This window comes from Xyrauchen texanus, chromosome 17 (genome assembly GCF_025860055.1).
Source record: "Xyrauchen texanus isolate HMW12.3.18 chromosome 17, RBS_HiC_50CHRs, whole genome shotgun sequence".
Lineage (NCBI taxonomy): Eukaryota > Metazoa > Chordata > Actinopteri > Cypriniformes > Catostomidae > Xyrauchen > Xyrauchen texanus.
This window is the reverse complement of record NC_068292.1, coordinates 21010186-21023635: the sequence shown is the minus strand read 5'-3', so window position 1 is coordinate 21023635 and position 13450 is coordinate 21010186. Positions and strand designations below refer to the sequence as shown.

General features: G+C 42.6%; 1 protein-coding gene across 2 annotated transcripts in view; it reads right to left on the bottom strand.

The window, feature by feature from the left end:
* Positions 1–13450, bottom strand: part of LOC127658093 (ephrin type-B receptor 5-like) — a 66547-nt gene that overhangs the window by 15538 nt on the left and 37559 nt on the right. For both annotated transcript variants that reach the window (XM_052147191.1, XM_052147192.1), the window contains exons 6-7: positions 1372–1527; positions 662–933 (exon numbers count right to left, since the gene is read on the bottom strand). In XM_052147191.1, the coding sequence (XP_052003151.1) occupies positions 662–933; positions 1372–1527 (428 nt within the window). The remainder of the gene's footprint in view (positions 1–661; positions 934–1371; positions 1528–13450) is intronic.

Below are 13450 nucleotides of genomic sequence, written 5' to 3'. Positions count from 1 at the left end.
GTCTTCCCTATATTATGCTCTTGTCTGATCTTGTCTGACCCAACTTTTTAGTCTGTGCAACAGTCTCATGACAACTCATAATAATTTGTACAAAATGGCAAAATTGTAAGATTTCGTACAACTTGGCTCATGCAAAAAGGTATGACTTTTAAGCACAAAGAGACCAACCAATCAAGAAAAAGATTTCAAACTGATTCAATACTGGCACCAAATTTTAGCTAGCCTCCTATCCAACACTTACATTGTTTGAAGAAAACATCTGTGAACAAATTTGGTTCTTATTCCATTTTTAATTTTGCAATGCATATGACTGATGTATGTCAATAACCTGAAATATGCTTCCCTCGTCTCATTTTAAGCCTAATGTCTTACTTTCTTGGTACACAAAAGTTATTTTTCTATTAAAATGATGGTTACGGTTTGGGTAAGTGGTTAAACAGGAAAAATGGTCAACATTGTATGGGAGTAAAAGTCTTGTACCATTTCTTATGCTTTCACCTTCTTGTACTATTAATGTGATTAATCATGAGACCATGTTGGTCTCTGACGGTGGAAGACAATGCGGTAAACATTTAAAAAATGGAATTATGCTTTTGTGTATTGTAATCCCAGTATAAAACAGTTACTTCTAGTAATTGTAGTCTCAGGCATGGCTTAGTACCTGTATGAGGTAGGTGACCCTAGTGAGCAGGTTTTTGAGGGTGACCTTTGTCTGTTTTAAGCCGTTTTGAGCAGGGGAAAAAGTGACTGTCTCTCCACACCAGGAGCACATGCTGGGTGGTGTGTTAGTTGCAGAAGGGCAGATTCGACACACCACCCCATACCACACTTCACTCCGACCCCCCATGTCCTTGGGAGGTCTCCAACGTAGCGACACCCCACCCTCTGAACTCTCATACTCCCAGGCTAGAGACACCGGTGCTGACGGAGGGCCTGGGAAAGACAACATGAGATTATTCACAGACATCATTAGTACTCACCATCTCCGCAATCTTCTAATGATTACCCTCAGTCTCAGATGGCACTTTCAAAGAGCTCCTACATTCTGTTCACAGGCCGTTTGATACATATAACACAAAGAAGGGCAAGAACAAAAATCTGATTGGCTGACTTTACACAATTTATGGGAGTAAAGTCTGTCTCTTTCTATCTAAGTGGGTGGTTCTTGGACAGAATAAATTGAAATGAGGCCCAGAATTTATTATTGAAAGTCAAAAGTCTTTCTACGCAAGAGTAAACCTCTACTGACAAAAGTGATGAAAGAATTTAAACTTTGGTAGAATTTGGTTAATATTTATGAAAACTATTATGCATTGTCTTCTAATAAATAATCAGCCACGTATCCTTGCATTTAGCTGTTTGGTCTCGTACTTGTGCAGGCAGTGGTGTTGACATCAGTTTGTGCTCGGTAGAATCCACTCCGACATTCGCAAAGTTTTGAGCCGTCTGAGCTGGTTCTGCTGTTAGCTGGGCACTCTGTGCATGAAACTGAGCCTGCAACTGCTTTATAGAACCCAATCTGGCATGCTGTTGGAAAGAGAGAAATGAAAAAGATTACAATTATGGCACAAGATGTACTCAAGCTGTTTGGAAAGTGTCAGATTTCTAGTTTGGAATTGTGTCAATTACACCAGAACTGGATGCTTATCAGATGAGAAGCACAGAAGGGGTGTATAATTATCCAATTGGATGCAGTGAGTGGCAAATTAACCGTAAACTGTTGCAAAAGGGATTGGAAAAACAATTTGTTCCAAACACACAATTAGTGAGTGCAAATTGAAAATGTATGTTGTATTGTTCTGTCAAGCTCTTGTTTTATAAATGTTCCTTTTTCAGCTTATATCTAACTGGAAAATAGACGCAGCAATGAATCATTCTCCAAACAAACTAATTAGATCATATTTATAAGTCGGATGTAATTACTTGGAATACAAAGAGTGAAAACATTGTTGGAAATCATTGTTGGATTGTTGTCATTCTAAAAGGATGGATTTAATAACAAAGGGCTTCTACATTTTAAATGTGCTAAATGAAACAGACCTTATTCTTGCTAGGGCCATCTTTGATTTTTAATGGGAATGACAACATGGCCGTGAGGGACAGACGTACAGTCTCTTCAATGGACTGTACTGCAGTTTAAAGTGTTTTTGAATCGTTCTGTGGATAAAACATCTCTCCAAAAACATTCAGTATACAAAGAACCCCAGACAACACGAGTTGTGTAAAATCAGATGTGATCTAGGAGCTTGATACATTTTTATACCATTCATGCCATTGAAGAGATGGTAAGTCTATCCCTCACAGCCTTGTTGCCATTCCCATTAAAAATCAAAGATGGCGCTAGCGTGAATAATGGACATGAAACTGACTGAACCATTGGCCATCCCTTTTCACAAAGACTAATGTCATAAATGCTCCCTTTGACATTGTGACCTTTGATTGGCTGTTAATTTGAGTTCTTTTAACACCCACCAGACCCCCAATGTTCAATGAACATCGCTTTACTGGTTGCTTCATTGGACTGTAGTGGTTGGTTGAAATTATATGTCCAGCAACTGTGAAACACACCAATATTTTATTAGTGATTGATTGTAACCCAGCTTGAAACTCAGCAATGAACAATCGGAGAGCTCTATTGATTCTTTACCCTTTCGATTGTGTGGCCGTAGAACAAGCCACAACAAACAAAATATTATTGTATATACAGAGGTGGTAAACATGCAAATCAATATGTTTGTACAATCCACTTTAAAATGTTTGAGTACATCAAACTATATCATCGAGTCACAGAGAAGCTAACATTGTGACAGTAGAGACATTATAAATGTGCACTGAGATTTGCTTTGCCATGAAAAGCCTGTGACATTGAAAAACTAAAACATAATTACGCTTGATAGAGTTCAGAGTTGCTGTTTCATTGCTTTCAGCCTTGAACTCCTCACAAGTCCTCTGCCCTCATGTGAATAGACAGGTCATACAAGTATAACACATTTTCAGCATAACTTTAATGAACAGAGGGAGAGAGGAGAGAGACAGGAAGAAGGTGGGGGAGGGGTTGGGGTCAGAGAAAGACAGGTAGAACACTGGGAGAGAGAGATATTTAAGATAATTCAATTTTAAGCAAGCTAAAAGGATTTTTATGTTCTCACTATCCATCAGATTTGATATTCACTGTTAAACACTACCACGAGAAGTGAGAAAGGAAGGAAGATGGGCACAGTGAGAGAAAAAGAGGAGAGTGTCGTCCATCCATCTTTCATGTAGTTGGATTATATTATCCAATGTGTTCTCCTATAGCTGTGACAAAAGATATGCTTTAGCTACAAAACTTCCACACTCATCAGATGTCTCCTACACCTTTCAACATTTCTCTCTCCTATTCACACTCCCCATTCACTCATTTTTCAGCCAACCACAGTCTTTTTGTCTCTAGTGGCCACTTTTTGGCCACTAAGTATCTAGTTTTCTCAAAAATAATTTCACACATTTAAGGTTTGTAATTAACTGGCCCAGATTTCTTAAGAAAATAGTTTAAATGAGAATAAGTCCTGTTTCATGCCGCACGCATAAGCAGCAAAATTGCAACAGCAGGCTCGCCTAGTGCTTTAACACTGACAATGTTTCAGCTGCATGAAAGGTTCTGGGGCTCTATACAGAAGATAAAGTGATTTCTCCACACTGAGGAAGGAATTCACTAAGAATGAATTGCATCCGCAGTAAAAGCATGCTCTTAACTACATCGCACATCTGGATATATGCCAGGTTATAATGCTCCTCTCCTGCCATGATCAGTAGAAACACAAAGATCTCTTTTTAATAAAATATTTTTTTTTTAGCCTCTGGTAGTAATAGTGCAATGTTAATTGCGCTGAGCAAATAGCATAGTTTTTGTGAATGAAAGTGCTTGTGTGGAAAGGAATGGCAATGACTTAATTTAAATACTCAAGATGATGTTTTTATCAACTGTAGTGCAGGTGATTAGTGAATAAGATACAGATTCTTATGCTGAAATACCAAATTTAAAAGTGCCACTGTTCATATTCCTTAGATAATGGCCACAAATAAAATAAAAAATATTTTGTAATATAATTAACATGCAGGGGGAATCACATTTACATCCAAATGATGGTAAAGGGATGGTTCACTCAAAAATGAAAATGTTGTCATCATTTACTCAACCTCATGCCATCCCAGATGTGTATGACTTTTTTTCTTCTGCAGAACACAAAGGAAGTTTTTTAGAACAATATCTCAGCTCTGTACACTGGAGTCTTATGGATTACTTTTATGTTTTCTTTATGTGATGTTTGGAACTACAAAGATCTGATCACCATTCACTTGTGTTGTATGGACCTACAGATATTCTTCTATAAATATTTGTTTGTGTTCTGCAGAAGAAAGAAAGTCATACACATCTGTGAGAGATGAAATGATGAGAGAATTTTTGGGTAAACCAACCCTTTAAAAGTAGATTATAAGTATTGGGCTGGGTATTGATACAGGTTTCCCAATTCGATTCTGATTCACAAGCTCTCGATTCAGTTCCGATTTCAATTTGATTCTACTGTGTATACATTAATTGGGTTATATATCTGTTATACTGTTCACTTTGCTTATATAAAAAACAAATCTCTTCCAGTCAATAATGTTAATTATATAGGGGACCTTATTACTATGTACATTATGAAAATATAAATTTTACGAATTATATTTTATTCGTTTTTTATCATTTAATCACAAAAATATTAAATAAAAATAAGAATAAATATTTGCTAAGCATTTTATTATTTAAAAAAATTAAACTGAGATTAAAAATGAACATTAGAATAGGAAGTGTGTTGTATTCAGACATGTGGAAAAAGAGACATTGAAAAAGATGCAGATGCAGAAGGGAAACTATAAAAGCAAATGGGCAGAGAGAGCGAGAGACCTCACTGAAGTGTATAATTTGCCGCTGACATCGTACTTGGTATTTAGATTGCTGACCCAATTTTTCTCTCTCCTTTCCCTCTCTCTCTTCCTCTCATAGTTGCTCTCATTCTCTTTATTTGGCTTGCAGCGCTCTGACTAAAGCACGCAGATGCACAAAAACAAACACAAAACACATGAACACACTATCACACAATCACAAACACATGCATACAACAAACACAGTAATGCAAATGCAGCTTCAAAAAAGGGCCATGAAAAGGCATGCACTTATTCAGTCTTTCTCTGGACTGTGCAACTCAGACCATAATGTTGAAATGACCACATGACACACATTTCTATATAATTAATCTCCATAATTATGCCATTTAATCTGGAATTCTGTCCTAGTAATGCTCTGCTGTTTCCTGATATTACATAATGCTCTTTTTTTGCTGATTGGATTGTTTTGCATTAGCTGAACTGGAGACTGAAAATTCCCGGATGTCCCTTCTGTAATAGATGATTGTCGATCCCAGTTGATTTATTATAAAACAATATAATCATGATTCTAAACAAAGTGAATTTCTCTGTTGCTCACAAAAACATTTAATTCAACAGTTCTAAATGGGAATTATTTAGGTGGCACCTTATTTGCTTTTAAATACAATTCTCTCATAAATCAAGATATTGAACCTGATAATAGCAAGATAATGCTGAAGATTTGCAGTATGTGCTGTAATAAAAGATGCAGTATTTAGGTTCTGGTTATCCAACATATGGATATAATAAGCAAATATAGACAATATGCATGTTTTGTGCCAAAAACGTACAGTATATCCATTAGCCATGTACTCAGCTAACGCTCAGTATCTGAACTTATTTAATAGTCATGGGAACAGTGCCGATATAATGTTAAAAATGATAAAATATAATGAAAACAAGTCAATCGAGTAGCTCTTTACACATTATAAACCGCCTAGTGTTCACCAGTTAGCCTCCATTTTGGTTTCATCCACTTCCGAGAATTATACTGTACTGATTTACATGGCAATGTATGTAGAGAAATGTAGAGAAACAGACTATATGAATCTTACAGCAAATCAATGTCACCCCTCCCTCAGGGCTGCTACCAAGTATCAGATCATTATGTAAAGATTGGGAATGAGTCATACTGCCTTTATAAACAACATCATATTGAACAATATACGTGAATTATACCCAAAATTTTGAAGATTCAATAACTGTGACATTTGAGTTCTGCATTAGGCAAAAGTAGATGAAAAGACTCAAAACTTTTCTCTGTCCATTATAATAGCAAAGTTTTCATGTGTGGATGTGCAGGTGTAATTGTTTCATATGCTCATTTGTGCTTTAGCCACTATAATCTTGAAAGACATCTAAAGGACAAAGAAAAACAGCAGTCAGGTCTTGGGGGCTTTGATTCTTGTTATATAGCTCATAACTTGCTCGGAGCTGACAGTCTAAAATCTGCTGTCTTAACCTGCACATTTGTCCAGAATTTGTTTTTCAACACATGAATTCAGTTTTTAAAATGTAGCCAATTATAAAATCAATTAAAGTTAGTCAACTCTGTTGCCAAAACAGACAGCAAAGATGCATCATGTTTAAAAATACAATTCCATAGAGATCATTTATCATAAATTATTTAATTTACATTTTTTTTACATTTATGCATTTGGCAGACACCAAAGAGTACAGACCACAACAGTCTGGTTCTGGAAATGAAAATCTCATACATTTTTCCATAGGGGAACTGATTATTTACAATAACAAATCTTTAAAGAAAGAGGTACCGTGAGTGCTGAGGTTGTTAATCTATGGTATGTGCTTTGGCTGAGGTGACCAGTCTGTGCTATTTAAATTTTTCAAAAACCTGTTTAATAGCTGAATTCCTAGTGAAAAACTATACTACCTATAATCCTGAAGAGAAAGGCTTCAAAGCTTTAATCGCAACAGACGAACCGTGGCAAAAGTGTTTAGCAGCGATCGCCCACTTCCATGATGCACTGCGAATGATGCAACCGAGTCGGTCTCCTTACACTCTTAAACTACTTATAAATTTGTATATAAGTGAATATATTAATCTGAATATTTTGCAATATACTTTAAATATATTGATTATATACTAATAATCAACAACTTTAATCATTAGTTGTATTTTATTTTCAGATTGTTTTATTTTATTATGTAATCTGTTGAAAATGTTTCCTGGGATTGTAGTACATTACCTCATGAAAGACATTATGTCTTGCACCTTCGCTTTTTTGAAAGGTGTTATTTTTTGGTTCAAATAAAAGTTTCTAACGTTGCAATTCACAGCAGAACTAGTTGGTTTGGTTCAGGACTTAGAACCCTTTTTTGAAGGATTTTACGAAATCTCAATAGCAAAAATGCATGGGATAAAATAACTCAGATGGCAGAAAAAGTGGGCGGCACTGTTACACATCATTGCAAAAATAATGATTATTTTCCCAAACAAAACTGCCCCCTCCCTCCTTAACTGGTAGGAAAACACAGCTCAAAATCACATAACTGCTTCAGTCAATGCTATGTCAAGCTGTTTTGGATGCTCAGAGAGATTGTGATAGCACCACAGTGTTTACACTTTCCAAGGAAATAAATCTAATGGCTTACTTGCAGTTGTATTATTTTATTATTATTTGTTCTATAGTCTTATTAAGCTGGGATAGGAGAATGCATTTTTATACACAAAAAAATGATAAAAATCTGCTTTAATCAGAATTCACATAATTATTTCATTTCAGTTACTGCGCTTGCAATACAGGAGAAAACGCATGCAGGAAGAGTTGAAATCAGTCAACCAATGAATGTTCCTGCTTATATTGCAAAATAAAATATAAATATTATAAAATACAAATATTATATAAAACACCTATGCTGACTCTCAAAATTTCAGCAGAGAACATCTTATGCAATCAATATATGATATAATTGTACACAATAAATGCAAACCCTCTCTATCACTCTGTCAAAATGACTCTTTCTGCCCATCCAACATTTTCTTGAATCCTTTAGGATTTGCTGCTCAATCCTCTAGTCTTTACTTTGTGTCCACTACTAGATCCTTCTCCCCTCCTCTTCCCTGTAGTTTCTGTCACTTGTTCAGCTGAATGGCCATTACATCACTGTGACCTAAATATGTCACATCCCCCACTCGCTCTCCACCCCTCCACCACTCTACTTTCATCTTCAAGATATCCCAAAACTTATTTTCTGATTTTCTTGCATCGCCCCCAGAATTTAACCCTGTAGTGCATTTCCGCTCTCCTCCGCTTCGGTTGCACCTCTCTCTCTCTCTTTGTCTTTTCGTTTCTTTGACCTCATTTCCTCCATTGCTTTGGGAAAGAGAAGAAAAACTTGTTGATGCTGAAGATGAGTTTGTCTCAATTTGACTGCTATTTCCTCTAAGAAATCAAAAACATTGCTCTTTCTCTCTCTTTCACTATTTCTTTTTGTCAACCAATCTACACAGAACACAGATTAAAAAGAATACAGAGAAGAGTTGTGTCAGCCACATACCCGCAGAAACATATTATGCTGACAAAGTGACACAGAACAATTCTGATACACAAAGACAGATAAAACCAAAAATCCTTTTGCATACCTGCTTTTTGTTTTTCCATCCTTGTGGGGAATTTCTATTGACATCTGTTGTTTTATAGAAGCTAAAGATTTTACCATCCCAAAACCAAACCCCCAGACAAAGCTGGTGTTTTCAAATGAGGATATCAACAATGTCAACAAAGTAAGGTTTTGTTAGTTAGCCAATTTCTGGGGACAAATTCATCCGTAAGGTAGCTAGGTAAACCTACACAAACAGTGGTGATTGTGTCTTTTGGAACTTTAATTTGATCTGTGTATATGGACATCTGCCTGTCGTTTTCTGTCCATCAAAATTGGCTCATATTACAATGACAGGAAGCCAGAAAAGTACTGATTAAGAGATAACTGTTACAACAATGACACACACAGACAACTAAATGATAAGGCTTGTGGTTTAGTTCACATTTGCGTAGTTTGGGGTCTGCCTGGTTTTTAGTTGTGTTTGTGCATGGGTGCGATCATGTGTTGGTTATAATCATTATGTGGGTGATTAAATGGGTAATCTTAAAAATGGATCCATAAGAGTAATCCTTAACAGTACACCAGTGTAGAGAATGTCTGTTGTAACCTACGTTCTCTGATGGAGGGAACGAGACGTTGTGTCGAGTGAAGCAACACTAGGGGATTTTTTGAAGGCCTTGGTTACCTCTGAACTTTAGAAAAGGCCAATGAGAAATTGGCAGACAGAATTTGCATGTCCCTCCCAAGGACCTAGACGTTCCTCGTCTGTCGCTCACTTTGGGGTCCCCATTCGACACTAGGGGTCCCCATTCAAACTGCACCTACCCTTCCCCAACGCCCCATAAAATCGCCCTAAACTTCTTAGGTTCCTGGCACCCCGAAGGGGGGAACAAAGCAACGTGCCATGCATGGCTGGCGTGGCCATGCATGGGAGCAGGCCACGCCAGCCATGCCTTTTCTTTCTCTATGTTTCTCGCATAGAGTTAAAGCGGTTGGAGTCATCTTAACGCTATCACATGCATCGGGGAAGGTGTTCTTTTCCAGCTCCTATTCTTTCAGGGGGAAAAACCCTGCGGAGACCACCACCTGCCCAGGCTGGGGGGAGGTAAAGAGTGGCGAAATACGTCACATGCGTTTTCAGGCCACATGTGGGAATAGCGTGGTGGTAGATCCTACCTGCTGCGAGGGAGGAGTTGCTACAAACACAGCAACTGGGGGGCAGCAAAGACTGCCCAAGCAAGACGTGGGTCTGCCCGTAGGAGGACCATACTGCAGAAAATACACACATGGGGATTAATCCACAAGGGCCCATCCTGTAGAGCACAGTACAGAGTAATTTTAGTACCCGTAGTGGGTCTGGTCGGGGAATTCCTCCACTGAATTCGCGGACCAGAGGGCTAGGGAGGAAGAACATCCAGGGAGTGCGAATCTAGTGAACTCTCCAGGGGAAAAAGAGCGCATCAGACGTTCCACATTCCCAAGTTATACATGCTCAGACCTGAGAGAACATGGGACGAGACTGACTCAATCCTAAGATTGTAAAATCTTGAATTGGTATTAGGTGTTGCCCAGCCCGCTACTTTGCATATATCTCTCGGGAGTTGCCATTGGCCAGTGCCCATGAGGATGTCACACTTCTCGTTGAGTGTTCTCAAACCCACAAGGGGGCGGGCACGGCCTGGGTGTGATAGGCCAATGTGATGGCATCAACGACCCAGTGAAAAAGCCTCTGTTTGGAGACATCATTCCCTTTCCACTGTCCACCAAAGCAGACAAAGAGCTGCTAAGAACATCTAAAGCTCTGCGTGCGGTACACAAAGGTATGCAAAGATTGCACCAGACACAGCAACAAAAAGGCCGGGACTGCCTCCTCCCGGGGCAGCGCTTGCAGGTTCACTGCCTGGTTCCTGAAGGGGGTTGTAGGAACCTTGGGCACATAGCCCGGTCGTGGTCTTAGGATGACATGGGTGTCTGTCGGACCGAACTCCAGGAAAGTGTCATTGACAGAGAACGCCTGCAGGTCCCCAACCCTCTTGATGGCAAGCACGATCAGTAGGGCCGTCTTCAAGGAGAGGGCTTTGAGCTCGACTGATTCTAGGGGCTCGAAGGGGGGTCTCTGAAGGCCTGAAAGGACTACAGAGAGATCCCATGAGGGGAACAGGCATGGCCAGGGAGGGTTCAGCCTCTGGGCGTGTCTAAGGAACCTGATAATCAGATCGTGCTTCCCTAGGGACTTACCGTCCACTGCGTGGTGATGAGCCGATATGGCGGCTACATAAACCTTCAAGGTGGAGGGGGACAGCCTCCCCTGCAACCTCTCTTGCAGAAACGAGAGCACTGACCCGACAGCGCATCACTGCGGGTCTTCAGATCGGAAAGAACACCAATTTGCGAACAAGTGCCACTTTAGGGTGTAAAGTTGGCTGGTAGAGAGAGCTCTGGCTTGGTTGATCGTGTCTACGATGGCAGGTGGTAGGCAATTAGATCTTCCACATCCCATCCAGAGGCCATACGTGGAGGTTCCAGAGGTCTGGGCGAGGATGACAGAGGGTGCCCCATCCCTGAGAAGGAAGGTCCTTCCTCAGGGGAATTCACCAGGGAGGGGCTGTCGCGAGGAGCGTGAGATCCCAGAACCAAGTCTGTATGGGCCAGTAGGGGGCTACCAGAGTGACTTGTTCCTCATCTTCCCTGACCTTGCAAGTAGTCTCACTGGGGGAAATGCATATTTGTGCAGCCCCCAGGGCAAGCTGTGTGCCAGTTGTGTGCCAGTGTGTCTGTCCTGAGGGGAGCCTCTGCTAGGGAGTACAAGAGCAGGAAATGGGAGGTTTTTTGGGAAGTGAACAGGTCTATCTGTGCTTTGCCGAACCGATCCCAAATCATCTGGACCGCCTGGGGGTGGAGCCTCCACTCTCCGCTGAGTGTGCCTTGTCGTGACAGCATGTCTGCTGCCGTATTGAGGTTGCCCGGGATGTGAGTGGCGCGCAATGACCTGAGTCACTGCTGGCTCCAAAGGAGGAGATGGTGGGCAAGTTGTGATATATAACGAGAGCGCCTGCCGCCATGGCGATTTATGTACGCTATCGTAGCGGTGCTGTCTGATCGGATCAAGATGTGCTTGCCCCATATTAGTGGGAGAAACCTCCGCAGGGCAAGGATTACAGCCAGCAACTCTTGGCAGTTGATGTGCCAACCCAGCCGGGGCCACGTCCAGGAGCCGGCAGCTGCGTGCCCATTGCACACAGCGCCCCAACCCTGTTTGGAGTCGTCTGTGGTGACCAGAACGCATCGGGACACCTGCTGTATGGGGACTCCTGTCCGCAGAAAACAGAGATCTGTCCAGGGGTTGAAAGTCTGGCGGCAGGCAGGGGTGATGAACACACAGTGCCATGCCCATCTCGTGTCTGAGTCTGGGACTCGAGTCTGAAGCCAGTGCTGAAGTGGTCTCATATGCATCAACCCCAGTGGCGCGACCGCCGTGGAGGATGCCATATGCCCCAGGAACCTCAGGAATTGTTTTAGAGGGACCGCTGTGCTTGGCTTGAATAAGGTGAGTCATTTCAACACAGACAGAGCACGCTCGTTGGTGAGGCGCACTGTCATTGAGACTTAGTCTAACTCCATGCCGAGAAAGGAGATGCTCTGAACCGGGCTGAGCTTGCTCTTTTCCCAGTTGACCTGAAGCCCTAGACGGCTGAGGTGCCTGAGCACCTGGTCCCTGTGGGTGCAAAGTGACTCTTGGGTGTGGGCTAGGATGAGCCAGTCATCGAGGTAATTGAATATGCGAATGCCCACTTCCCTTAGCAGGGCAAGGGCTGCCTCTGCGACCTTCGTGAAGACACGAGGGGACAGGGACATGCCGAAGGGGAGGACTTTGTACTGATGCACCTGGCCGTCGAGGATGATCGAGAGATGGGGAGCGTACGCTTCCTGCGGGGTCAGCTGGGCCCAGGTTGAGGCAGAGCTGCCTGACGTTTGGAAGCCCTTGGTGAGCAGACGGAGCATGGCCTGTGCTGGTATAGCGGCGGGTCAAGATGTGGGAAATGGCCTCACCGAATTCACTGAATAGACCATGCTGGGAGATGGGGTGTTGAGAAAGCGTGCTTTGTCTGCATCCCGCATCTCGACAAGGTTGAGCCATAGATGAGGCTCTTGGACCATGAGGGTGGCCATCGCCTGCCCGAATGTCCACGCTGTGACATTCGTGGCCCTGAGGTCGATGGCGGTCGCAGAGCACATTTGCTGGGTCAGGACTACCCAAGTGCAGATCTTTGAGGGCCTTGGCCTGGTGAACTTGCAAGAGGGCCATGGCATTCAAGGCAGAGGCGGCCTGTCCAGTGGTGCTGTAGTCTTTGGCGGTCAGTGACGACGTCATCCTACAGGCCTTGGAGGGGAGCACTGGGCAATCCTGCCAGGTGGCGACACATGTGGATCGCAACCGCTCTGTCCATCTGGGGGACCTCCGAGTACCCGTGGGCCGCCCGCCATTGAGGGTAGTAAGAGCGGATGAGCGAGGAGGTCGGTTGCGGGCAGTGAGGTGCCCTCCATGACCTCATCAGCTCAACATGCACCTCAGGGAAGAAAGGAACCGGGGGGGGGTGTCTCGGCTGTGACCCGAGGAACCAATCGTCTAGCCGTGAAGGCTGTGGGAAGGACGGAGGTTTCCAGTGCAGCCACACTCTGACGCCGGCCCGGTCAAGCATGTCTGCCATCTGGGCGTCAATCTCAGACTGGGCGTGCCGACCCGAAGGCGACAGTCCAGTCCATTCTTCAGCGTCAGACTCCGGAACCCTCTCCAATGTAGCGGCAAACTCATCATCCAGCTCGGGAGGCTTGAGGGAGTAAACAGACTGGCCGTGAGGCGAGCCGCTCTCACCTCGAGCTTGGACGGAAGTCAATGAGCGTGCCGGGGGCGGGTGGTTCGTGGGGATCTACC